Source organism: Triturus cristatus, chromosome 4_1 (assembly GCF_964204655.1).
Source record: "Triturus cristatus chromosome 4_1, aTriCri1.1, whole genome shotgun sequence".
In the NCBI taxonomy this organism is placed as follows: domain Eukaryota; kingdom Metazoa; phylum Chordata; class Amphibia; order Caudata; family Salamandridae; genus Triturus; species Triturus cristatus.
Genome location: NC_140585.1, coordinates 1,249,204,672 through 1,249,230,086, shown reverse-complemented (window position 1 = coordinate 1,249,230,086; position 25,415 = coordinate 1,249,204,672). Strand labels below are relative to the sequence as shown.

Here is a 25,415-nt window from a genome sequence, read left to right as displayed (position 1 = left end):
TAGAACAAAAAACTCACTTAAGTAACCAGGCTCATTTTAGAAGATCAAAACTTTGGCTAATCAGAGCTGAGACCTCAGAGTTCCCCTTCCCCACAGAGCCACCATACCTCAGATTTCGAGCACACGTGTAAAGGTATATAAACTCACAGGTATTTGGTGAATGTGAATCTATAAAAGATATCAATACTGGAGAACCACATGGCCAAGGGGGATATTGCTTGTCACTGTGGTGCGCAAGAGACCCCTACACTACAAGAATGGAAAGGGAGTATGGATTTATACATGGCTGCTGAAAGGGTCATATACAAGAGTAGAGACTGCCCCAAAAGGTTAAAAAAAATGTGGAGGTGCTGGATGAGATACTATGGTCTGAGCCAGAGTGAAGAAGATACCCAATCTACTGCAATTGAGGTGTCGGACTAAGGATATCTTGCTGGTCCCAGGAGGGGAGTTTGGGGACGGGTTGTGAGACACGGCCCTACTGTACTGTGTACTAAAGTCCTATACATCATTTGTGTTTACATTATGATTCGTATCCCTCAGAAGCCCACCGGATGTGGGCAGAAATGGGAAGCTGATTGTGGTCTAAATGTAATGTTGTTGTTACAGCTATGCCAATGTTAAAAATTATTGCAAAATCAAAGAAAAATATATTTAAAAATAAAATAAAATGGAGAACCACAGTGTACAGGTAAGTAACTTGTTTTTTCTCCAGTATTGAATCTTTTATAGATTCACATGCTTAAATCCGACTAGTAAGCAGCAAAAACACAATAAGAGAAAAGAAACGGTGGCAAGAGGCGAACCACTCCACCATGACGTAAACTTGTAGCATCAGAAAACCAAGAAGAGAATAATAAGCATACAAATTTACACACAGTTCATAGATAACATAGCAGGCTAAAAGCCCCCTACCTTAAGCAAAGAGACGTCGGAGTGTAGCTTGTCCAACAGTGATATCTGCCTTGAGCGTTCGCCCGCATTGACGCCCTGCAAATGTCTGGGAGAGATGCTCCCGCATCAGGGATGAGGTAGTCGCCAATTTCCTGGTAGAGTGAGCGTGTGCCTTCCAAGAAGCAGACGACCAGCATTTTCATGACAGAATGAAATCGTGGAGGTGGCCCAACGAGCAATGCTGGCCCTTGTCAAGGCCTGTCCTTTCCTGGGTGCTGAGAAAGAGATCATTAGCTGAGAGGATTTACGGAATGACTCCGTTCTTTTCAGATAAAATTTTAAGCATAGTTTGATGTCTAGAGAATTCAAAAGCCCTTTCCGCTGCTGAGGATGGATTAGAAAAGAACGTTGGTAAAACAATCGGCTCATTGAGGTGGTAAGTTGAAGGCACCTTAGGTATAAAAGAAGGGTTAGTGCGTAGGATAACCCTGTCCGGCAAAAACTGCAGATACGGTTCCCTTATGGTGAGAGCTTGGATTTCACTGATACATCTGGCTGATGTAATGCCCAAGAGAAAAGCCGCTTTCCAGCAGAGGAAGTTTATTTCGCATTGGTGTATTGGCTCAAAGGGAGGACGCATCAGTTGAGATAGAACGGTGTTTAATTGCCAAAAAACTGTAGGAGGCTTAACAGGCGGAAAAACTCTCAAAAGCCCCTTCATAGATTCATTGACGAGTCGGTTAGACAACAGAGAAGTTTGATTTGAACGCCATCGATATAGAGGGATGGAGGATTGTGCCCTCTTAATATGTCAAAATGAGTCCGGAAAAATTGTCAAACGTCTTCTTATGTTATTCGTGCTTGGTTTTTATTAGACATTTTCGTGAAAATGAGAAACAGACTATTGAAAGATAGCCGACACATGTTTCGCCCTAGTGGTCCATTGACCGTGGGCTTTTTCAAGGCAAAGCTTGGTTGTATGTAGAAGTAATCTTGGTGTTTCTCAGGAAGGAAGTTGTTTGGTCTCTGCGGTCCCAGAACAAAACAATCAATGAACGCCATCTATACCTAGAAATTTCAGCAAGATGAACTCTTATGGAAGAGTGAGAAAGTCCTGATTTCGCTAAGTGCAAGAGATAAGGCAGCACCTGCTCCGTAGATGAAGAGAATGGATGCAATACTTGTGAGATACACCAAGTACAGAATCTCTTCCATTTAGCTGTGTAATATTTCAACGTAGACGAAGCTCGAGATTTCTGAAGTATCTTAGTACACTTCTCGGAAAGCCTCAAATCCCCAAATTCAGTGTGGCGAGGAGCCAAGCTGACAAATGAAGAGAGGGAATTTGTGGATGAATCACTTGTCCCTGGTTCATGTAGAGAAGGTCGTCCTTTGGAGGGAAGAGAATAGGGGCACGCTCTGATAGGCGATGCAGCTCATAGTACCAGAACTGTCTTGCCCACCCTAGAGCGATAAGAATAATCCGACAAGACTCTTGCTTCATTTTTTGAAGTACTCAATAAATGAGTGGAAACGGGGGAAATGCATAGGTGAACATCCCTGTCCAAGGAAACTGGAAGGCGTCTCCCCATGAAATTTGATGAGGATGTCTGCTTGCGAAAAGAGGACACTTTTTGTTGAGGAAACAGATCTAATGTTGGGTAACCCCAAGCTTGAAACACCTCGTTCAAATGTTGGTCGTTGAGTTTCCATTCGTGGCAGTGCTTGGAGGCTCTGCTGAGAGAATCGGCCTTTTCGTTGTGAATCCCTGGCACATGCTCCACTCGCAAGGAGATGTGGTTGGCAAGGAGCCATTCCCATATCTGTTGAGCAAGAAGGGAAAGTGCATGAGATCTCGTTCCGCCTTGCTTTCGGAGATAAAACATTGTCGTAGTGTTGTCCGTCCTGACGAGCACTGACGCACCTTTGATGCCAGTCAGTGAGACCTTCAGATCTAAAAACACTTTGAGCTCCAGAATGTTTATATGAGACTCCGATTCCTGTTTGGACCTCTTGCCGTGAACCTGTAATTCTTGAAGGTGAGGCCCCCATCCATCCATCAACGCATCCGAGGTCATCCCCAGCTGTAGTACAGAGTGGATGAAAGAGAGACCTTGCGACATGTTGTCCCTGACCATCCACCAGGCGATGGCGGCCGTCATTGATGCTGAAATACGAACCTTGTCATTGAATGAGCCTTGAGACTGAATCCACTGCGCATCGAGCTGTTACTGCAGCGGTCACATGCGAAGTCGGCAATTGGGAATGAGTGGGATGCAAGAGGACATCATCCCCAGCATGGACATGTACTGCCTCACAGAAGCAAACCTTCTTGATGAAAGAAGCTTTGTCGTATCCATAATGCACATTATTCTTTCCTGAGTGGGAAAGGCTTTGCCCAGTTCTGTGTTGAGACGTGCACCCAGAAAGGCCAACGATTTGGCCGAGATAATGAATGATTTTTTCAGATTGATGCGAAGACCTAGAGACTGGAAGAGAATTCGACAGGCTCTCGTTTAAATTTCTGCCGCTTGAAAAGACAGAGCCTTTATGAGCCAATCGTCCAGGTATGGGAACACCTGGCGACCTGAATGTCTTAAGACGGCTGCTGTCAGTGCCATGCACATTGTGAACACCCTGGGAGCGGACTTTAAACCAAAAGGGAGCACTTTGAATTGATAATGGTGCCCTGCCACCTTGAACCTGAGAAATGTTCGATGTTGAGGGTGAATGGGAATATGAAAAAAGGCGTCGAGGAGATCGAGAGACGTCAGAAAATCCCCTTTCTCTGTTAGAAGAAGAATCTCCTGAAGGGAGAGCATCCTGAAAGATTGACTCTTTATGAACTTGTTCAGCATTCTGAGGTCCATGACCTGCCTCCATTTCCCATTTTTCTTTTTGATGAGAAAGAAGTGGGAATACAACCTTCGCTCTTGCTGGTCTAGAGGTACTTTCTCTATGGCCTGCTTGAGAAGAAGCAAATGTATTTCCTTCTTGAGATCTGGAAGGTGACGGAGCAGAACTTTGCGCGGTGGAACATTTGGAGGATGCTGAATTAATTCTAGCGTGTGACCATGTTGGAAAATGTCTAGAACCCATCTGTCTGAAGAAATGGAGTTCCATTTCTGAAAGGATGCAGAGAAGACGTGATCGTGATGTGGGACTATGGTAGCAGGGGCCTGATGCTCTTCATTGTCTCCTATTGGAGTACTGGGACTTTCCATCAGATTGCTGCCTTTTGCGTCCTGCCGGTCTCAAATAAGTCTGATTGGTGTTGGACTGAAAAGACCGGTTGTATGGCTGGTAGGTAGTCTGCGGATATGGTTGGTACACTGCTGAAATTGCGGCTGGGATAAGAATTGCCCCCGACCTCTAGCCGGAAAGGACAGAAAGCGCCGCTGCTAGAGATTGCCTAAGGCTTTCACTGTATCCGTGTCCTTCTCGATAGATTGTAACTCCTCTTCTATGTGCTTACCAAATAATCACTCCCCATCAAAAGGCATATCTAAAACCGTGGCCTGGACCTCAGGTCATCTGTCGAAATACAGTGGATGAAACGTTCATAGCTATCTTAATGATCTCTGAAGATGCTCTTTCTCCTTCCAAAAGAATATATTTTGCCTCCTTCTTTTTATCCTCTGGTAGATACTCCAACAGAGTAGAGATGTCCGACCACATCTGCAGGTCATATCTCCCCAAAATGGCCATGGCAATGGAGGTAGCCACCAAAGCCGAGAAACATTTACCAATATTGTCGAGTCGATGACCCTCCTTGTTCGGTGGGGCAGTGCAGGGAGATGCTGTATTCTTGGCTCTTCTCTGTGCTGCCTGCATGATCACAGAGTCGGGCCTTGGGTGACTAATGAGGCATACAGGCAAGTCATCAGGAGCCTTATATTTTTTGCCCAGTTTTGGAATAACTGCTGGAACAGAGGCAGGTGTCTTCATGAACTTTAGCCCTTCTTGCCATAGAAAGTCAATTATAGGAATTGCTCTCACTGAACGTTGAGTGCCTGGTTTAAAATCATATAGAAAACACTCAGTCTGTTTGGTTGGCAATGGAAAATCAAAACGTTTGGAAGCCCGTTCCAGACGATCAGGAAATCCACGATATCTGCCAGATGGGAATCCACAGCAGGAGGGTTAGGAGATGGTTGCCTAGGGGCTATGTAGTCATCCCATTCATCATGGGCATTTGTATCTGATTGTACCTCACCTTCTTCAGTCTGAGCCTCCCTCCTAAGTGTCCTCCATGATGACTAGTGGAGGAAGAAGGGTCTTTTCCCTTGTGGATTTGAGAGTACTTTTGCCCAGAAGAATAGTGGGTACCCCTTGAGGAGGTAAAGGCAGCTGAGGAGCATTTGTGTCCGGAAAATGCTTGTAATAATCGTTAAGCATGTGACGGAGTTCAGACACCAGAGACATTGGAACATTCATTGATGGTTCCCTGAACTGATGACGCTCCTCCTCTTTGTCATCATAAGGATAGCGTTCCTGGAAGGAATCTTGCCTCTGCATGACAGATGTGCCTCTTTACTCAAACGAAAGTTCCCCTGCCAGATAAGAAGATGGGTCATGGCCTTCAATGTCCTCATCATCCGAATCTTGGCACTTGACCCTTAACTGAGATGGACTGTATGTAGGGCCAAACATACCTTCATCCTCTGACTCTTGGAAGTGCAGAAGGCGAGCAGGAGGTAAAGGAGATATCTTAGAGTAATCCTGAATCTGCTTGTGCTGAAGGAGACTGATTTTTCCCTCCATCGACGGTCTCGTTGACAAGCTTGTTGACGGTGCAACCGTCGATGCAATTGTCTGTTGTCCCGTCGACGGTGCATGGATGGTTTGCGTCCACGGGGATGTCGTCGCTGGAACTGTAGACGAATTGCTAGTTGATGGTGAAATTCTTGTAGATTGTGAAGGCCTCGGCGACGACGACATTGTTGTTACCGTGGTTGAAGCTCCCGTCGCCGTTGCTGTCGTCAACATCTTAACCGTCATCGTTAGTCGTCGACAACAAAGCTGTCGAAGGTGCAGGAACCTCTGTTTTTCTTGAGGAGAGTGAAATCTTCGACGACGACGCCGTTGACGGTCGAGAAGTTTGGTCTCTGAAAGGAGTCAGAGAGGCAGAACCAGGAGCTGAAGAGAGTTTTGAAGCCTCTGACTGAGATTTCCTGTGGAGTTTAGGCTAAAATTTGTCTGGGGGTTTAGATCTCTTAGAGTCCCCATGATGTGAAGAAGGACTCCCATCATTTATTTTCTTTGAGGAAGAATGGGCCTTTTCCTCAGGTTCAGACTCCGAATCTGAAGCAGCAGTTTTCTTCTGTAGCCAGAGTAACAGCCTACCCTTCCTATCTTTGAGGGGTTTAGATGAAAAGGTGTAGCAATATTTGCATTCCCTGGGTTTGTGGTCAGGGTAGAGGCAATACAGACACTGTTTGTGGGGGTCTTCAGAGAATAGCCAACACTTCCCACGGGTCTTACAGGGTCTAAACAGCCCTTTTTTAGGCTCCGGCATCTCAAAAGCAGGAAGGTCAAATGTATAAAGTCCAAGAAATACATTGAGAGCAGCTAAAGCTGAGACTGGAGGTCAAAAGTTGAGAATAAAATACTGTAACTGATCTGCCTGAAGAGACAAGAAAAAGGACTGCCCTGCTGACTCCCAGGTCTACACAAAGAGGACTGCACTCATTGGGACTGCCCCTTCTGCACACTGTGGAACTCAGCATCAGAAGGAATTTGCTTGACTCTGAAAATCTGTGGATTCCTGCAAGTTACACGTTAACAGAGCCCACCTGCATAGTCTCCACCAAGAGTTCCCATCCTGAAGTGCGCTACGGGTGGACTTTTAAACAGGTTCTTTTTCTAATGGTGACGGTGACAGTTATGTACACACATGTTTGTCACACTACAACACATGCTTGCAGTAATAGAGTACTCAATATAGCATGATACTGTGCACACAACTGGCTTGGACGTTTCAAATTTTTAACAGCTCATATTACTCTGAGTATTTAAATATGTTTTCGTGGTGGTAGTGGCAACTGAAGCTTAGGGATATAACAATGGACAATGGTGTGTCACATGTAACTTATGTTGTGCTGAAAGGCATGCTAATATATACCAAGCACAGATTGTACCAGCCGGTCATATGATCAGGTGAAACAATGGATAATATGAAATATTATATAAATAATGACATGCAAAATATTGTATGCTTAAAGAAATGACGTTCCGCATGTTGAGGAAAGTAGGGTTTCACTCATGCAGAGTAAAGCATGCTTTTTCTCCGGTGTATCACATTATAGAGAGCACTTTGGTTTATTATCCACAAGCACCTGGTTTATGATATGTTAACCACATCGATGCGAGTGACGGAGCGGTTCCGTCAAGCGCGTCGGTTGCGCTGTGCGTATGACGGAACCGCTCCGTCATGGCCCTGCCCGCGCAATAGAACCTTCAGCACAGCGTGGTAATCCGCGCCGCGCTGAACGGGTTAAATGCATAACTATACCGGATGATTCTGCAAGACAGATTTTAATTTAATCTTCCAGTCCTGAGGAAGTTGTAGGGTGACTTACCCACAGACAAAACACGTGTTGGTTGGTGGAAGAACTATTATCCAATTAAAGCAAAGACCTGGAGAACATAAGAACTACTGGATGACTCTTATTTATGCTGATACATAATTGTGTGTGCTCAGAGATTTGTTTTTTAACTTATTTAACGTACTGGTGTTTTTAAATGCTTTGCACACGTCTCCTAAGTTACTCGTGCCTACTACCAAGCGTTGAACAAGGGAATAAGTTACTGAGACCTTGACGGACCCTTTTATTGAGTTGGTGACCTTATTACTAGTGGTAAGTTCCTACTTTTCATCACTAATAATCCACTTTACAACAATGAATGCCACATTGGTGGACTGAACAAGTGAGCGCAAGCACACAGATACACCATACTCTGGTCTCAACTTTTATGTTAAAACTCCTAATTATCCTCAATATGAAACGTCAACATCCCGCACAAGCTCTGTTGGTCAACAGCCAACCCTGTGACAGCATTTGAGGAGTGGAAGGCTGGGCACCGACTTATGCAAAAAAGAAAAAGGCAGGAGCACTCTTCTTAGGCTCTTTTTCCGTCACTGCTTCAACTACACCACATCTGCTAATTAACTTGGTGTGTGTTTTGACACAAATTTCAAAATGTGTCCTAAGGTTAATTTGGTGTCCAGTAGATAATTCCCCACTGAATTTATTTATAAAGTTTTATATAGCGCGAACAAGATCCCGAAGGATATCAGAGCGCTTTACAATAAGCAGGAAGAGAGTAGTATAAACATCAATTGGGGAAAAAAAACAACAACAAAAAAAAGCAGACGTGAAGATTCATTATAGATGGAGGTAACTTGGTGATAAGAACAAAGTCAGCCGAATTAGGTGTGTCTCCTCCACTTACGATAAGAATTTTCTCATTAGGAATCTTTTGGCTTCCAATTTGAATGTTGTCGTCGAGGAGAGACTGCATACTTCCGGTGGCAGAGAGTTCCATATCTTTGGGGCAGCACCGGAGAAATTTTCAGATAGAGTTGTGTGTCGTCGGCACACATGTGGAAGAGAATGCTTGTGGAGTTTAGTTCGTTAGCTAGAGGTTCCAAGAAAAGGTTGAAGAGGATAGGTGAAAGGGCGGATCCTTGGGGGACCCCCATGTGTACTGGAGAGGACTGAGAGAGAGAATGATTTGACTTGACTCTTTGTATTCGGTGACGAAGAACGGATGAAAACCATTGAAGCACCCGATCCGAGAAAACCCATTCTGTTTTGTAGGATAGATAGGAGGATGTCATGATTAACCCTGTCAAAATCTGAGGAAAGGTAAGGAGGATCAGTAGGCAGGATTCGTTTTTGTCTAGCATTTTCAAAATGTCATCCATAACGTGTGTGAGGGCCGATTCGGTGCTGTGTCCCTTCCGAAAACCGGATTGATGCTGGTCAAGAAGTTGGTAAGTCTCTATGTGAGCACAGAGTTGGGATTGCACACATTTTTCAAGGAGTTTCACTAGGGTGGGGATGTTGGAGATAGGACGGAAATTATTGAGATCAGATTTGTCAGCACTGTTTTTTTTTTAGAATGGGTGAGACCTGGGCTGCTTTTAGGCAGTCGGGGATCAAGCCTTGAGATAAGGAAGCATTTACAATCCTGGTCCAGGTGGGGATGAGAGTGCTCTTGACTTCCTTGATGATGGTCGGAGGCTACGGATCACTGAAGTGGCTGGATGGGTTAATAATCTGGAGAATTTTTTCGATGTCTCTTTCACTAAATGGGGAAAAGGTGCCCCAAGATGCATTGTTCTTGGCTATCATAAGGGTCGAGTTGCACTTTTCAGAGAAGTCATGGGGTGAGGCGGCAATAGAGGAGGGCAATAGAGCCTTCTTAGAGGCTAGGTCAGTGGAGATGAGTCGTGATTTCTCTGTGAAGAAAACTGCAAATTCCTCACAGGAGGGTGGTTTGCCACACGGATGTGAGTTTTGGACCGTTAACCGATTGCTGTTTGACCAATTTGAAGAGTTTCCTGGGGCGGTTTGCTGCTTGGTCTAGTTGTAGTCTGAAATAGTCAGACTAAGTTCTCTTGATTTGTTTATTGTAGAGGCTCCTGATATCTCTCAGGAGTTTTAGTTGGTCCGAGGAGGGATTGGATCACCAGGAGCATTCAGCTGCTCTAAGGTTGCGACGTTCCGAGTTTAAGTTCTCATTATACCACGGTTTGGATATTTTTGATGTGGCATTTTTAAGCTGGAGTGGAGCAATGTCATCCATGATGACAGCCATGGTCGAGTTGTAGGTGTCCGTGAGACTTTGCACCTCGACCAAGTCGGCTAGGGAGGAGATGACAGATTTACATTGGGCAGCTAGATTGTCGTGGTTTATTGATCTGAGATCCCTTTTCCATATCTTTGATTTAAGAGGTTGAGCCTACTTCAACACCACCTCCCTGTTGATATAAAAGACGATGTTGTGATTATCCGACCAGTCACAAAAGGTTGTGGATTCTAAGGTGATGGTCTGGTCTTTGGAGATGATGAGGTCTAGAGTTGGTTGGTTGGTTGGTCACAGTGCTGAATCAAATCTTGATCATTTAGAAATGATTTAAGGCAGGATACCGCGGGGTCATTGGGGTTGGACAAGTGCAGGTTGAAGTACCCAAGGAAGATTTGAGACACTGCAGAGTCGACATTGCTAGAGATGATATCCATTAATTGCTCAATGAAAGGGAGATTGTCCCCCGCTGGGTGGTAAAAGGTGTGTAGTTTACAGATCGGTAGGTTCTTGCTTGCAATGCTACGACAGAGGTATTCACAGGAGGACAGGGGAGAGGACTCCAAGTACGAAATCAAGAGAGTATTCCTGTAGATACAGGCTAGACCCCCACCCAGCTTCAGAATTCTGTCGAGCCTAATTATATCATGAGTGGGAGGTATTAGGAAGTCTAGGATAGGAGCGGAGGCTGGATTTAGCCAGGTTTCAGTGAGGATGATAATATCTAAGTCATTGTGTTGGATGAGGTCAAAGATATCTGAGGCTTGTTTTCTGGCTGATCTGCAGTTTAATAGTGCACATTTGAGACGCAGGAGATTTTGGGGGTAAGGGGTCTGTCTGGGTGACTTTCACCATGGTAAGGTTGTCGGGGTTGCTGCATTTCAGATTGCGGGGAGGGACTCTATTCGTGTTGGAAAGGATGGAGTGTATTTGCCTCAGCGGGGTCAGGCTAGAGTGGATCCGGGAAGAGCAATAGTTGATATGATCTTGGAAATCAATGGACGCCGAGAGGGACTCATTGCTTCTGGGGCATGGTGGGGAGTTTAGCGAGGGGATAGATTTCGAAATGGAGGGGGCCAACAACTGACCTATGTGATCAATGTCCCCAGTGGAGCCTCTGGGCCAATTTAAAGAGCTCACCATGATGAGAAAATCATTTGAGAGGGCTTTCAGGTCATGTAGCTAAGCCGTGAGACGGAGCAATTGTAGAGATATATTATCTAGGCGTACTGCTAAGTTCGAATTATGGGCGAGGGATGTAGAGTGTGCCTGAGAGGCAAGCGGTGTCGGAGGGTCTTGGTGAAGGCCTGTGAAGGCCACGGTGGTGGTGAGAAATTCCTGGATAGGAGACTGCTCGGAAGGTACTAGATGACCTTTTGACGGTGAGGTTGGAACCTTAGCAAGGGGGGAGGTCATTGAGCTGAGGGTTAGGTAGAACAGGGGCCGAGGGGGAGCGTTGCACAGGTTCTAGCCTAGCAGGGGGCAACGTTATAGGGAAAGTGGAAAGGTCTCCTGACGGGGAAAGGCTTAGGAAGAGTGAGGAACTCACCGCTGTTAATGGGGGAGTACTGGGTAAACCCACGGAAAGGTGGTGGATGAGTAGGGGACAGTGGAGTTGGCGTATACCGCTTTTCTGAGGGTGGGGTAAATATTGGCCATCTTAGCAAGGTTAATCAAGAGAAATAAGGCAACCCCCTAAAACGAAAAATACTTTGAGGTCAGGGAACAGGGGGAACAAAAGAATTAAATAAACAATATCCCTCTAGACCTATATTGCTTTGTATCAAACTTATGTGGGCTCACATGAAGAAAGCAAAAAACACCCTTATATACGCATTACTATTATGTCTTTTTATTGTGTTTTATTTCTTTTTTCATCATTTTTTCATATGAGTGGAATTCATCTCTTTTTTAAAAAAAAATATTTTTTTTACAAAACAATCCAAGTTATACAGAAATATGACAAACTTTGCACGTATGCCTGTAATAAATTTATTATTTGATTACTTAAAATCATTACAAAAACACAAAACAAACACCCCCCCTAAATAAATACCACATTGAACTAAAACCTTAATATCCAGAGTAAAATCCACATCACTTATCAGTAGGATTCAAGTTAAAAACAATTACATTAATAGCTTTTGGATGGGACGACAGAGGAATAAGAACCCAAAGGGGTGCTGGTGAACTCATTAGACTCAAGTTAATTAAGCTCTCCCTCAAATTGACGTAAAAGTCTGCAGACTAGGTTCATATATTTAGTTCCACGGCAAGCTAGTATCGACGAGGTGCCCTCTAGCCAGCAAATCACCGCTTGCCTGCTAGAGCGAATGTTCAGCTCAATGAAAATTGGTTTCAAGAACTTTCTCCTTTGGTCTAAAGTGGCTGTACATGCGCATGTTAGATGGATTAATGTTTCTTTTTTAAAGCCACATAGTCTGCAGGATTCCGTTTTGAATGGCTTTTTCCACTGGGGGTATAAATCCTTAGCCTCATGCACAACCATTCGGAATTTTCAAAAACTGGTTTTTAGTTGTGAGCTGAAATGGGCGGATAGGTACAGTTGTGGCCTCAAGAATCTATATGTATTAATTACTGTCCACCCATGCCGCCGCTTGGAGAACTCTTGTTTGTCTGCCCATAGGGATTTCTTTTTGGCTGCGCTATTTACTATTTTGCCAAAGCTTCCTCGATCCAGTCTTTTGGCCCATGCTGTTTGTAGGGCCAACTCAGCCAGGGACTCTCTCAAAAAACTTCCCCAGGAGATGGATGTTACATGATCCCCCTGGAGCTTAATTTCTTCCCAACATAGGCTAATTAAAGAGTTTGTATCAGAAGAGCGGAGCATGTGGCACAGTTTAATAAAACAGCTCATTACTCAAAATTTCTGGTGCTGGAGGCCAAATTCCAATCTGACCTGCGAGGGCGAGACAGATTTAGGCAGGTCAAAAACTGCTTTATAGATCTTTGTCTGCAATGTATTCAATATGTGCACTTCTTTGCCACGCCATGGAGCCAGGCCGTAGGACAATTTAGGTAGTATTTGGGCTGCCATTACTTTGAGAAAATGAGAGAAATTTGGACTGTCCATCTTTTTGCGAAGTAATTTATATGCAAAAGTAATTTATATGCTGTTAGAGCCAGTTTGTGATCTTTGTGGGTTGCACCCTGCCCAATTACTACACCCAGGTATTTATATGAGCTGACTTCGACAGTTGCCCCCTTAGCCGACCATTTGAACTTGAGTTTCTTACGATCAAATAGGCGAACTATTTTTGTTTTTTCTTTACTTAACTCCAGTTGTTCCTTATCCGGGTAGGTCACGAGGTTGTTTATTGATCTCTGAAGGCCACTGGGAGTTTGGCTCAGCAGAACTATATCGTCCGCATATTGTAATATGGCGATTGGCTCGTTGACCAGTTTCGGGGGGTGAGACTCTGGTTTTTCAATGTGCGGAGCTAAGTCAGATAAAAACAGATTGAATAGGCTGGGGGCTAAAACGCAGCCTTGTTTTAAGCCGTTTTGCGTCTGGATGCTTGCAGTTGTACTTGACCCATTGCCTAACTTGACTCTTGCCCAGGTGTCCGTGTATAAGGCAATTATGGCGTTGAGCATTGTAGACGGCAAGCCCCAGTCACTAAGTTTTTTCCATAGCTGGCTCCTGCTTACCCTATCGAATGCAGATTTAATGTCTACAAAGCAGGCGAACAATCGGGAATCACTTTTTTGGGCTTTTTCTATTAAGAGAGCAAGGGTTACAAGGTTGGTTATAGTGCCCATGCCTTGCCTAAATCCTGTCTGAAACTTGGGGATTATGTTTTTTTCCTCCATCCAACCTTTCAGCTGAGTTAGCAGGCACGAGGCGTACAATTTTGCTTCCACATCTATCAGTGAAATTAGTCTGTAATTTCCGGAGTTACTATGATCTCCCTTTTTAAAAATGGGGTGGATGATGTTCCCCCTCGAAGAAGCCGGGATGTTAGACTGATTATAAATCCCATTGAAGAGTGGAGCAAGATAGGAGGACCAAAACTCTGGATCGTTCTTGAAAAAGGCGTTGGGAATTCCGTTGGGGCCAGCCGCTCCCTCGGTTTTAAGTTTCTGTATTATCCCTCTTAATTCTTTCTCGGTTGTCAAGATGTTTGTCCCATTAGTGGAAGGAACTGATTGTAATAAGCTTTCTTCCATCTTTGCTGGAATAAAAGGGACTTGAGTTACTTTTGGATCTTTGGCTTCTCCAGGAGACCTTCCGTTGGAACCAGTTCGTGCCTTATTATATAGTGAGAGTACATGTTTGGTCCAAATGTCTGCTCCAATTCCTGCTTCTTGCAGCAGTTTCGGGCCGGTTGACAGCTTGTTAATTATACCCCAAAAGTCGCTACTATTAGGCTTTTTGCTGGCGGATAATAGTTTAAGCCAAATGGATCCTCTGTGCGCTGTTTTTATCTTCCACAGGTTCGTCCTGAATGTTCGCCTCTTTTTATTGTGTTTTATTTCTTTTTTCATCATTTTTTCATATGAGTGGAATTCATCTTTTTTTAAAAAAATAATATTTTTTTACAAAACAATCCAAGTTATACAGAAATATGACAATCTTTGCACGTATATTAGATATTTGAAAAACAGAATTTATACAAAATATGAACAAAAATTCATATCTGTTAGAACCAACATACGGATATTAACATTTATTTAAAATATCCAAAGTCAGAAAATCCCCATACCTTTTCACACCTCGTCACACTTCACATCCATATCACTATCATACATGACATGACACGCGCTTATCATCTCCTTATCATTTCCGTTGGATATTTGGTGTTCGGTCGGATCCCTGCCAGAACGTAGCCGTGAGGGGAACGGCTGTTCTGTTTCCTGCATCGCATCGCCGTGAGGGGAACGGCATTACTCCTTGAAACTCCAAATCCCAGAAGGCCCGGCACCGCGCCCAGTACAGGCGTCGTAGGAGGGCGCCTGGATCCCTCAAATACAGCGAGGGGCCAACACAGCGCGGGACGCGCTTATCATCTCCTTATCATTTCCGTTGGATATTTGGTGTTCGGTCGGATCCCTGCCAGAACGTAGCCGTGAGGGGAACGGCTGTTCTGTTTCCTGCATCGCATCACCATGAGGGCGGCATTACTCCTTGAAACTCCAAATCCCAGAAGGCCCGGCACCGCGGCCAGTACAGGCTTCATAGGAGGGCGCCTGGAGCCCTCAAATACACCGAGGGGCCAACGCAGCGCGGGACGCGCTTATCATCTCCTTATCATTTCCGTTGGATATTTGGTGTTCGGTCGGATCCCTGCCAGAACGAAGCCGTGAGGGGAACGGCTGTTCTGTTTCCTGCATCGCATCGCCGTGAGGGGAACGGCATTACTCCTTGATCTCCAAATCCCAGAAGGCCCGGCACCGCGCCCAGTACAGGCGTCATAGGAGGGCGCCTGGAGCCCTCAAATACAGCGAGGGGCCAACGCAGGGCTTAACTACTATGGAGGGTGAAGATATGTTGGATAATGGTCTTGCCCCAGTACCTTCTAGCCCCCTGGATCCTGTGGTAGTGGTGATTAATGGCTCAAATACCGTTCCTGTACCCCCAGTGACTGATGGTATTGGCACGGGGGATGGGGATACATTATTGCAAGTGCCTGTTATGGATGGGGTAAAGTTGACTAAAGGCCCAGTTGATAAGGCACAGGGATCTCGGGGTTCAGTTAAAAAATCCAGTAAAAAACAAAGGGGTTCAAAAACAAGTCAAGTAAAGCCCGTTTCTGTGCTGGATGGAAATACCCAATTAGTGCTCCGGAACCTGGTGGAAGAGATTTTCTCTTCTCGATTTGAGGCCATATTGACTAATGTTGCCAAAGAAGTTATCGACACTATGAACACGTGCGTTGCGTATCCGAGGAGAAAATGTGACCGTTTGGATTCCATGATTGACTCATTTAGATCTGACGCAAAATGTATTTTACAAGCTAATGTACGGTTGAACCCATCTTTGTGCCCCTGTCCCAAGGCTGATGTAGCCCCTCAAGGGAAACATTCTCTGGGTCATCAGCCAACACCTTTGGTTAAGTTAAATCTCGAGGCTGCAGTCAGTCAATTGGGATTTAATGCTCGAAGTGCCGGTGAAGGTCTCTTACAAACTGGAGATAAAAGTTGCATTGACCTCACCGAGGGTGACAGGAATGATACATGTAACAGGATTACGGTACAGCAGGGGAAAATTCCGTGTCCCAATACATGTAAAATTAATTTACCTCCAGAGGCCACTCCTTTGGTTGCGGTTTTAGTAGGGGTCCCACCTTTAACTGCTGATGATACAGAATCTACAGCGGCTTTATTGCGCAAGACAAAGTACTGGTGTGAGCAGCACTCCTCTGGTCCCGCTGGGATATCCGCCCATATTATTATGGCTAGACGAGTTGGATGGGTGGGTAATGGCCCTAAATGTGTCTCAGGTGACTGTATTATAGTTAATTTCAATAATCAGAAAATAGCCGGTAGGATGTTTTCGAATGCAACTGATCCTCCTGGAAGGGATAATAGATAATAAAATCGAAGAGTTTCACACAACCGGCATGCACTCGCGATTTCACAGCGCGAGGGCATGCCGGTTGTGTGAAACTCTTCGATTTTTGAAGAGACTGGATGACAACACGGAACATGGCACCCCAATCTGCATCTTAAGAGCAATGCTGCAGTGCACTCTGTTTTGGATAAGACATTTCTATCAAGCTATTGTATTACAGAATAGAACGATAGCCGCGCACAGAGCAAGATAGTAGCGGTAGCCATATGAATGCAACTATATAAAGTGTCAGAAGTACCTGAAGATATCTACACAGCACAATAAAACGGAAAGATTATTCCCCTCATATTGCCCGTTACAAAGCTTCAGAGTAACAGGTCTTGAAGAAGATGGTACACAAAGAGGATTAAGCCATCGAAACGTGCGTCGACCAGTTTGAATGACACACCCTAGCGTTCAGCACAGCATTAGAGGGTTGAGCTCTTCACCCCTTTTGGTTTCATCTGTGCATGTATTTTGGCTCTGGGGTGGGTAGTATGTATGTCATGTATGATAGTGATATGGATGTGAAGTGTGAAGAGGTGTGAAAAGGTATGGGGATTTTCTGACTTTGGATATTTTAAATAAATGTTAATATCCGTATGTTGGTTCTAACAGATATGCATTTTTGTTCATATTTTGTATAAATTCTGTTTTTCAAATATCTAATATACGTGCAAAGATTGTCATATTTCTGTATAACTTGGATTGTTTTGTAAAAAAAATATTTTTTTTAAAAAAAGAGATGAATTTCACTCATATGAAAAAATGATGAAAAAAGAAATAAAACACAATAAAAAGACATAATAGTAATGCGTATATAAGGGTGTTTTTTGCTTTCTTCATGTGAGCCCACATAAGTTTGATACAAAGCAATATAGGTCTAGAGGGATATTGTTTATTTAATACATCTTAGCAAGGTTGTCATTGGAGGCTTGTATTGGAATGATCCCATTATTATAGAGGGTGATAGTGGTGGAGGCTTTGAGGGAGGGCGAAGGAGACGTTGTTAGCTTGAGACCATGAGGGGTTTTCTTAGCTCCTGATATACGGTACGCGGAATGAACGGCACGGTGAATGAACTTAAGGGGACCCTACACATCATCTGAAACTACTCTTGTTGTCACCCAGGCCAATACAGATTTGAGATCCACCCACTGACAATATGTCATGTGCAGAACTCATCGAACACAAAGCCAAGAGATTCAATAAATTCCAAAATGCAATTAGAAGACTCACAGAACTACTACAAGGTACGATTTAATGTATTCAGTATTCACTTGGTTTGAATCAGATACATGACACAGCTTAAGATCCTAGCTCTCACTTAGAAATGTCTCACCAATAAAGCACCCATATACTTTTGAAAAGGAAATTATGTTACCCGTCTGACTTAGAACTTAGATCAGCCAACCTTCTTGGAGTCAGTACGACCAAATCCTGGCAGATCAACTGAGGTGGCAAGACCCTAGATTGTTTAGCAGCCTCCTCCCTACTATACATAACAATTCAAATCACCCCATCTACTCTCAGAAAGCCCAACTCTATTTAAATCTGAGCTAACCACACCTACACCAGCTTACGTACTTTGCAAGTTGCAGAAGAATGTCATACTAAACACACTTGGATGATTAACTTTGCGTGATATAAAAATACTTAAATAACACAACTGAAAAATACCTTTAAAAAGTGAAGGGCTGACAGATCCTGCATCACAGACACTGCAGTGCTATTCTGCGCCACCTCCAGGAGCTCAACCACCTCTGGTCGATGGAAGAGAACACCATGGCTCTTCCTTACTCTCATTCCTAGAAGAGAAATTATACAAAGTACTGGTGAGAGGAACAGGAAGGCAAGCACAATGATGATGCAAGCACCAAAAATCTAAAGCATGAGGCAAAACCTAGAGGGAACTGAAAGGGCACCAGCAAAAAGGTAAAAGTTATTCCGCATAGTAACTTCTGGTATGTGAATAGAATATTTTCCCAGAGGACATCAGCAGAGACCATGTACCATAGAAATTAGAAGATTAACTCCACTATATCACCCGACCTCTATCGGCTGTGCAGTCCTCTTCTGTCTACCTAGAGTGGCACTAATTTATGGCTCAGCTCGAGATTATGGGGAGTATGTTGGTTGTAGACCTGAAAATATTGAATGGCTTGGAGTAAACAAGTTACTATGGCTAGAAAATTTGATTTTTATTTACATCCCACTCCTTTAAGCCCAGTGAATGGGAGGATTCAAAAGCATGAATGGATATCAGGAATAGTGGCACCATAGAAAAAATATAGGATAAAATAAATATATTAATACAACCTATAATATCGGTACGCACCATAGAAAAATATAGGATAAAATAAATACATTAATACAATGTGGTTAGGTACCTATGAAGCCTCTTTACCGGGAAACAAAAGCTCAAAAATAGCTCACTTGACATCAAATTTGTTCCAAACTGTTTGTGTCTCCATGGTTGGATTGAGAAAGAATATTGGCAAACAGAGATCTTGGGTTAAATAAAATGCAAAGACAATTTTTCGTGAAAGAATTCAGCCAACTTTAAACTAGTTTGCCCATCACAGTTATTGGACGAGGACTTTCTGCTATTAAGATCCTAAAGTTTACTAACTACATGTGCCAAGGTTATCGGAAGTGAAAGTGCATTCTTCAAAGTAACTTGCTTAACATCCGTTCAAAGTGTTTGGGGGCTGAAGCTTTGAAGGCCAAAGTGAGATGCTAGTTTAAATGGTTTAGGAAAGGTGGTAGAACCTGAAGAAAGTCCTCAAAATGTCTCATAGCATTCACATTTTGTAATGAAAAGGGAAAAGTAAACTTGTGCCTTTAATGACTTTCTAAGCATGATCAACACAAATCTATTGCGATGATCCACTATGGCCGGACCAAGCAGTCTCAACTGAACAAGTTAGATGGCAGATGTCTCTTTCCGACATCCTGTAACAACATATCCTTCATTTACTCCAATATTGTTTTCAAGTACAAATGTCCTGCTTGATGAATAATGCTCGATTTTTTTCATCACCATAATTAAATGTGTGAAGGTCAACTACTCAGGAACCAAGCTCAAGTTCAACAATAGTGTGGAGTGATAAATGTTTTCTTCTTTCTTTCACAGGTCTTTGTTCGATGGAACAGACCATGTATATATCTGAGTGGAGTGTTGCAGATTTGAGTAGAATGGTGTAGAGTGGAGGGTTGTGGAGTGGCCTAGAGTGGAGCTTCATGGAGAGACGTGGAGGGGAGTGAAGTGTCGTGCAGCAGAATGGAGTGTCACTCAAAAGAGTAGAGTGTTGTGTAGAGGAGTGTTGTAAAGTGGAGTGTTGCATAATGGTGTGGAGTGTTGTAGAATAGAGTGGATCGGAGTAAGGTGGCGTGGAGTTGAGCAGAGCGGCACAGAATGGAGTACAGTATGTTAGAGAGGATGATTGTAGACTAAACGGGCATAGAGTGGTGGGGTGTAGGGTGTCGTAGGGTAGTGTGTCATAGAGTGGAGTGAAGTGGCACAGAGTATAGAGGAGTGGTGTGGAGTGTTGTAGAGTAGCATGTCATAGAGTGGAGGATTGTAGACTGGAGGATCGTCGTGGAGTGGAGTGGAAGAGAGTGGGGTAGAGTGGTGTATAGTAGAGTAGAGTAGAGAATAGGAGAGTAAAGATGAGTGTAGACAGGAGTAGAGTGCCGTAGAGTGAAGTAGAGTGGTGTTGAGAAGAGTAAGGTAGAGTGGAATAGAAGAGGGTGGGTGGAGTAGAGTGTTGTAGAGTGGCATGTTGTATAGTGAAGGGTCATAGTGTTGTAGCGTAGTGTGGAGTACAATGTCATACAGAGGAGTGGAGTGCAGTAGAGTGCAGCAGAGTGCTGTAGAATGGAGTATTATTGAGTGGAGTGTCATGGAGTGGGTAGAGTGAAATAGACTGGAGTGGCATAGAGTGGAGTGGCATAGTGTGGAGTAAAGTGTTGTAGAGTGGAGTAAAGTGTCGTAGAGTGGAGTAGTGTCATGGAGTGTTGTAGTGTGAAGTGTCGTAGAGTGAAGGGTCATAGAGTGGAGTGGCATATAGTGGAGTAGAGGGGAGAAGAGTAGAGGGGCGTGGAGTAAATTGAAGTAAAGTGTTGGACAGAGGAGTGGCATAGACTGTAATGGAGTAGAGTGATGTACAGTGGAGTGGCATAGAGTGGAGTAGTTTGTGGTAGAGTGGGGTGGAGAGGTGGAGAGTGGAGTGACATAGAGTGGAGTGACATAGAGTGGAGTGACATAGAGTGGAGTCGAGTGGAGTGGCACAGCATAGAATGGTGTAAAGTGGTGTATAGTGTCATAGAGTGTTACAGAGTGGAGTAGAGCGGCATAGAGTTGATGAGCATGTAGTGGAGTAAAGTATCTTGAAGTAGAGTGTAGTGGCCTAGTGCAGAGTGGAATAAGGTGTCGTAGAGTGGAGTGATATAGAGTGGCATGGTGGAGTAGAGTGTCTTATAGTGCAGTGGCGTAGAGTGGAGTGAAGTGGAGTACAGTGGAGAAGAGTGGAGTGGTGTAGTGTAGAGTGGAGTAAAGTGCCATAGACTGGAGTGGCACAGCATGGAATGAAGTAGAGTGGATTAAAATAGTGTCAAAGAGTGGATAGGGTGTTGTAGAGTGGAGTGTCATAAAATGGCATGGAGTGTCGTAGAGTGGAGTGTCGTAGAGAGGCCTAGAGTGAAGTGGTGTACAGTGTTGTAGCGTGTCATAGAGAGGAGTGGCATAGAGTAGAGTGGCGTGAAGTGGTACAGAGTAGCATGGAGTAGAGTTTCTTAGTGGATCGGCGTATAGTGGAGTAAGGTGGATAGTGGATCACAGTATTATGGAGTGGAGTAACATAGAGTGGAGGGGTGCAGACAGAAGTGTCGTAGAGTGGTGTAGGATAGAGTGGAGTAAGGCGTTGTAGAGTAGCATGGAGTGAGTAAAGTGGAGTAGAGTGGAGCAGAGTGATGTGAATTGGAGTAGAGTGGAGCAGATAAGGGAGCGTAGTGTAGAGTGGGATAAAATGTCATAGAGTGAATGGAGAACATGGAGTGTCACAGAGTGGAGTAAAGTGGTGTGGCGTGTAGTAGAGTGGAGTATTGTAGCGTGGCATAGACTATCGTAGAGTGGCACAGACTGTTGTAGGGTGGAGTGTCAGAGTGGCGAAGAGTAGCATAAAGTGAAGTGGCGTGGAGTGTCATAGAGTGGAGTGTCGCAGAGAGGAGTATCATAAAGAGGAGTAGAGTGGCCTAGAGTGGAGTGGCATAGAGTAGCATTGAGTAGAGTGTCATACAGTGGAGAGGCAAAAAGTGGGGCAGAGTGTCACAGAGTTTTGTAGACTGGAGTAAAGTAGAGTGGGATAGAGTTGAGTGTCGAAGAGTGGCCTAGACAGGAGTAGAGTGTCATAGAGTGAAGTGAAGTAGAGTGTCATAGAGTGAAGTGGAGTAGAGTGGAATGTCACAGTGTCGTAGAGTAGAGTGTTATAGAGTGGAGTGGCGTAGAGTGGAGAGATGTACAGTGGAGTGGCATAGAGTGGAGTGGCATAGAGTGAAGTATAATGGAGCATCATAGAGTGGAGTCTCTAAAAAGGTGTAGCGTGGCCTAGAGTGAAGTGGCTTAGAGTGTCGTAGTTTGTCGTAGAGTGGAGTGACGTAGGGTGTTGTAGAGTAGAGGGGTGTAGAGTGTCGTAGATTGGAGTGTCCTGAAGTAGAGTGCCGTAGAGTGGAGTAGCGTAGAGTGTCTATGAGTGTCGTAGACTGGAGGATCGTCGTGGAGCAGGAGTCAAATTGGTAGATTGAGCTGCCTGGGGTCCGGGTGTCTGATCTTGCCTTGATCCTGTGTGAGATGGCCTGTTGGGGAGCTTCTCATGGGGTACAACAGACGTCTTAAGAAGGGTTGAGAACCAGGGTTGTCTGGCCCATGTGAGAGACACCAGAATGATGGTGAGGGGCTTTTGTGGAAGCTTCCTGACCATGTATGGGAGGGGTAGAAAAGGATGAAATGCGTAGTTAAAAATCCTTGACCCGTTCATCCATAGAGCATTGCCCATGAACTGAGGGTGTGGAAATCTACAGGCGATGTTTTGGCATTCTGCATTGTGAGCAGAGGCACAGAGGTCGACCTTGGTGATCCCCGAGCGAATTAAGTATGGGAGTAGGACTTGCAAGAGGTGTTCCACTGGTGGACTTGTTGCTGCATCCGCATGTCGTTGTCAACTCCCAGGAGGAGTATCTGATGGTGAATTGCTTGATGCCAAATACTCTGCACTAATGCTGATAACTACAGGGAGTGTGTGCTGCCCTGCTTCCAAAGGTAATACATTGTGGTCATATTTTCCATCTTTACAAGGAGCACTTTGTGTCAGATGACCTGAAGGAAGGCCTTGAGAACTAGCTTGATGGCTAAAAGCACCAGATGATTACTGTGTAGGGCTTGTTAATGCTCTGACCACAAGACTGAACTGTCAGTTCTTGGAGATGCACTCCCCAAATTGAAAGTGAGGCATCCATGGGGATGATGAGCTGCAGAATGGGGTCCATGAAGGCAGGCTCTGCAACAGGCTGTTGTTGTTCCACCACTGCACAGAGCGAAAGGTGCTGGCCTGCATGGACACTAGATCCTCCCAGTGACCCTCCACCTGTGACCATTGTGGCAACAGACACTGCTGGAGCAGACAGATGACTAGTCTGGCATGAGGGACTATGACTTTAGAGGAATCCATCATCCGTAGGAGACGTATAAGTGTTCTGACTGTTAGGTGACGATGTGGCCATAAAAACAGGCAGTAACTGCTGGAAAGCTTATACCCTGGCTTGGCTGGGTTAGTGCTTTGCCCATAATTCAGTTAAGGGTGGTGTCGAAGAAGGGCTGAATCTGTAGCGGCTGGAGATGCGATTTAGTGGTGTTTCTGGTAAATCTCAATCTGTGAAGAAGAGAGAAAGTGGTTTGAGTGTGAAGATAGGGGAACACATGGATACCTTCCCCCCTCCTTCGGAGATAGGTGGCCACCACAGTTAGGCAGTTGGCGAACACCCTTGGGGCTGTGGTGACTCCAAATGGCAATACTTTGAACTGAGAATGTTGACCATTTACCACAAAGTGTAGGTAGAAATGTTGTGTGGGATGGATGGGAGGTGAAAGTAGGCATCCTTCAGATCGAAAGCAGTAATGAAGTTGCATTGCTGCAGCAGTGAAATGACATCCTGTAAGGTAGTCATATGGACATATTCTGAAAGGATTTCCTTGCTGAATCTTAGACTCAGTATAATTTGGGGTTAGACCTAACCATAGTACCGATTTGGTGCTGATAGTAGCGACAGTGGAGCTGAGAAGCATTCGAGGTAAGGGTGGGAAGGTGGCAATGATCCTGTTGGCTCTATCGGCTTCCTTTGACACAGTGAACTATGTAATCTTGCTGGAAAACGTGTTGGCAATTGGAATCAGAGGTCCGGCTCTTGATTTGTTACACTAGTTTCTCTCAGATAGAGAGAGATCAGTCACCCTGGGGGACTTTGTATCCAAGTCCTTCTCATTGCTGTGTGGTGTTTACCTAGGTTCATCATTAAGCCACACTTTATAGTATTTATGTGGCTCCTGTAACAAGGCTGATAATACACAAATTATTGTGTCCACCTCGAATGTTGTAGATGAGACAGCATGCCGCTTTAACAACCGTATTGGTGCAGTTGTAGATTGTGTGAGTAACAACAGTCCTATGTTGAACTTGGACAAAACCGAGGTCCTCCTGTTCGGCAAGGACACTTTCATTCGAAAAACTTTATTCGGTTCTTACGAATCATAAAAGTACATAATTACAGTGATAAAATATATACAATGCATAAAAATTATTCCATATTACATTTTGTAAGAACTTAGTGTAACCAAACAGCATATATAGTTTCAAAACAAGGTTTTCTGTAGGCTGCCAATTTCTTTATATCAGTCCAAGGGTGTCAGAATAAATAAATAGCTTACAATTACTTAAAGCCCTATTCCCCGATTTCCCTATCCCAATTCATATCTTTTCCTAGTTCACAAAGCAGTTCTAATAAAATTTAACACAGCGCAACAAATGACGGCATTGGACAGACATCGTAAATGATTAAAACCGTCCAGGTATGAACAAGGGGCAATTTCCCTCAGAATGGGCCTAATAAAACGTGCCCTTACTTCTTTATATAAAGTGCAAAACAGCATAAAGTGCATTGTGCTTTGTTCGGCTGAATTATTGCATGGACAGGGAGTCAGTCTCTCACACCAACTCGCTTGGATAGGAAAAGCCGCTAGAAAGTGCAATGAGCAGAGACGAAACCTCGTCAGAAGGAAGCCGGAATGTGTATGGGTACTAAAAGATAAATAAAATTGTTGGATTGTTGGCGACCCATAGAATGGGGTCTCATTATCCAGGTTAGGTATAACTAACTCATTATAATAGGCATTTTTAATCATTGATTTTATATTAGATGGTGTGCCATCCGGATTTTCAAAAATATTTCCTAAGCCAATCTTACTTAAAACATTTTTGACATAACAGAGCCAGGGCATAGATGAAACATTTTCTAAACTTAGACAATCCCTTATGATCGCTCTGGTAAATGATAACTCTTCCCATGACCACACTTTCCCCCATAAAATCAGGGGCGCGATTTTGACTCTATCTTCAACAAAATCCAATCCCAGCTCTAAATGGCAACATTTTGTAGGAGAGCTGGTGGGAACCATCAGCAATATTTTTATGAATTTATTTTCCAAAATTTGCAATTGACTGGTTTTTTGACTTCCCCATACTCCTGCCCCATAGGTTGTGACTGACCGACACTTTGATTTATATAAGGTAAGAATTTCTGCCCCTTGCTTATGACCCAGTTTGGACGCAAAGCGAAACAGGCCCTCTATGATTCTGCCGGTCTCTTGGGCCCTAGTCGTAATCAAATTGTCCCTGTTTAATTTGTTGTTAAAAACATTCCCTAGATATGTAAAAGAAGGGACCATTTCCTTTACCACAAATGTCCTCGTTTTTGTGTTTTTCGGGCCACAGACCATAATAAAAGACTTATTAAAATTGACCTTAAGATCCAACTCCGTCATAAAGTCAGTAAAAGCGATCAGGGCTATTTTAGACTATTG

General features: G+C 44.1%; 1 protein-coding gene across 1 annotated transcript in view; it reads right to left on the bottom strand.

Moving 5' to 3' along the window:
- Nucleotides 1-25,415, bottom strand: part of AMHR2 (anti-Mullerian hormone receptor type 2) — a 1,019,001-nt gene that overhangs the window by 619,945 nt on the left and 373,641 nt on the right. Inside the window, exon 5 of the mRNA XM_085650742.1 lies at nucleotides 17,963-18,090. Coding sequence (XP_085506868.1) covers nucleotides 17,963-18,090 — 128 coding nt within the window. The remainder of the gene's footprint in view (nucleotides 1-17,962; nucleotides 18,091-25,415) is intronic.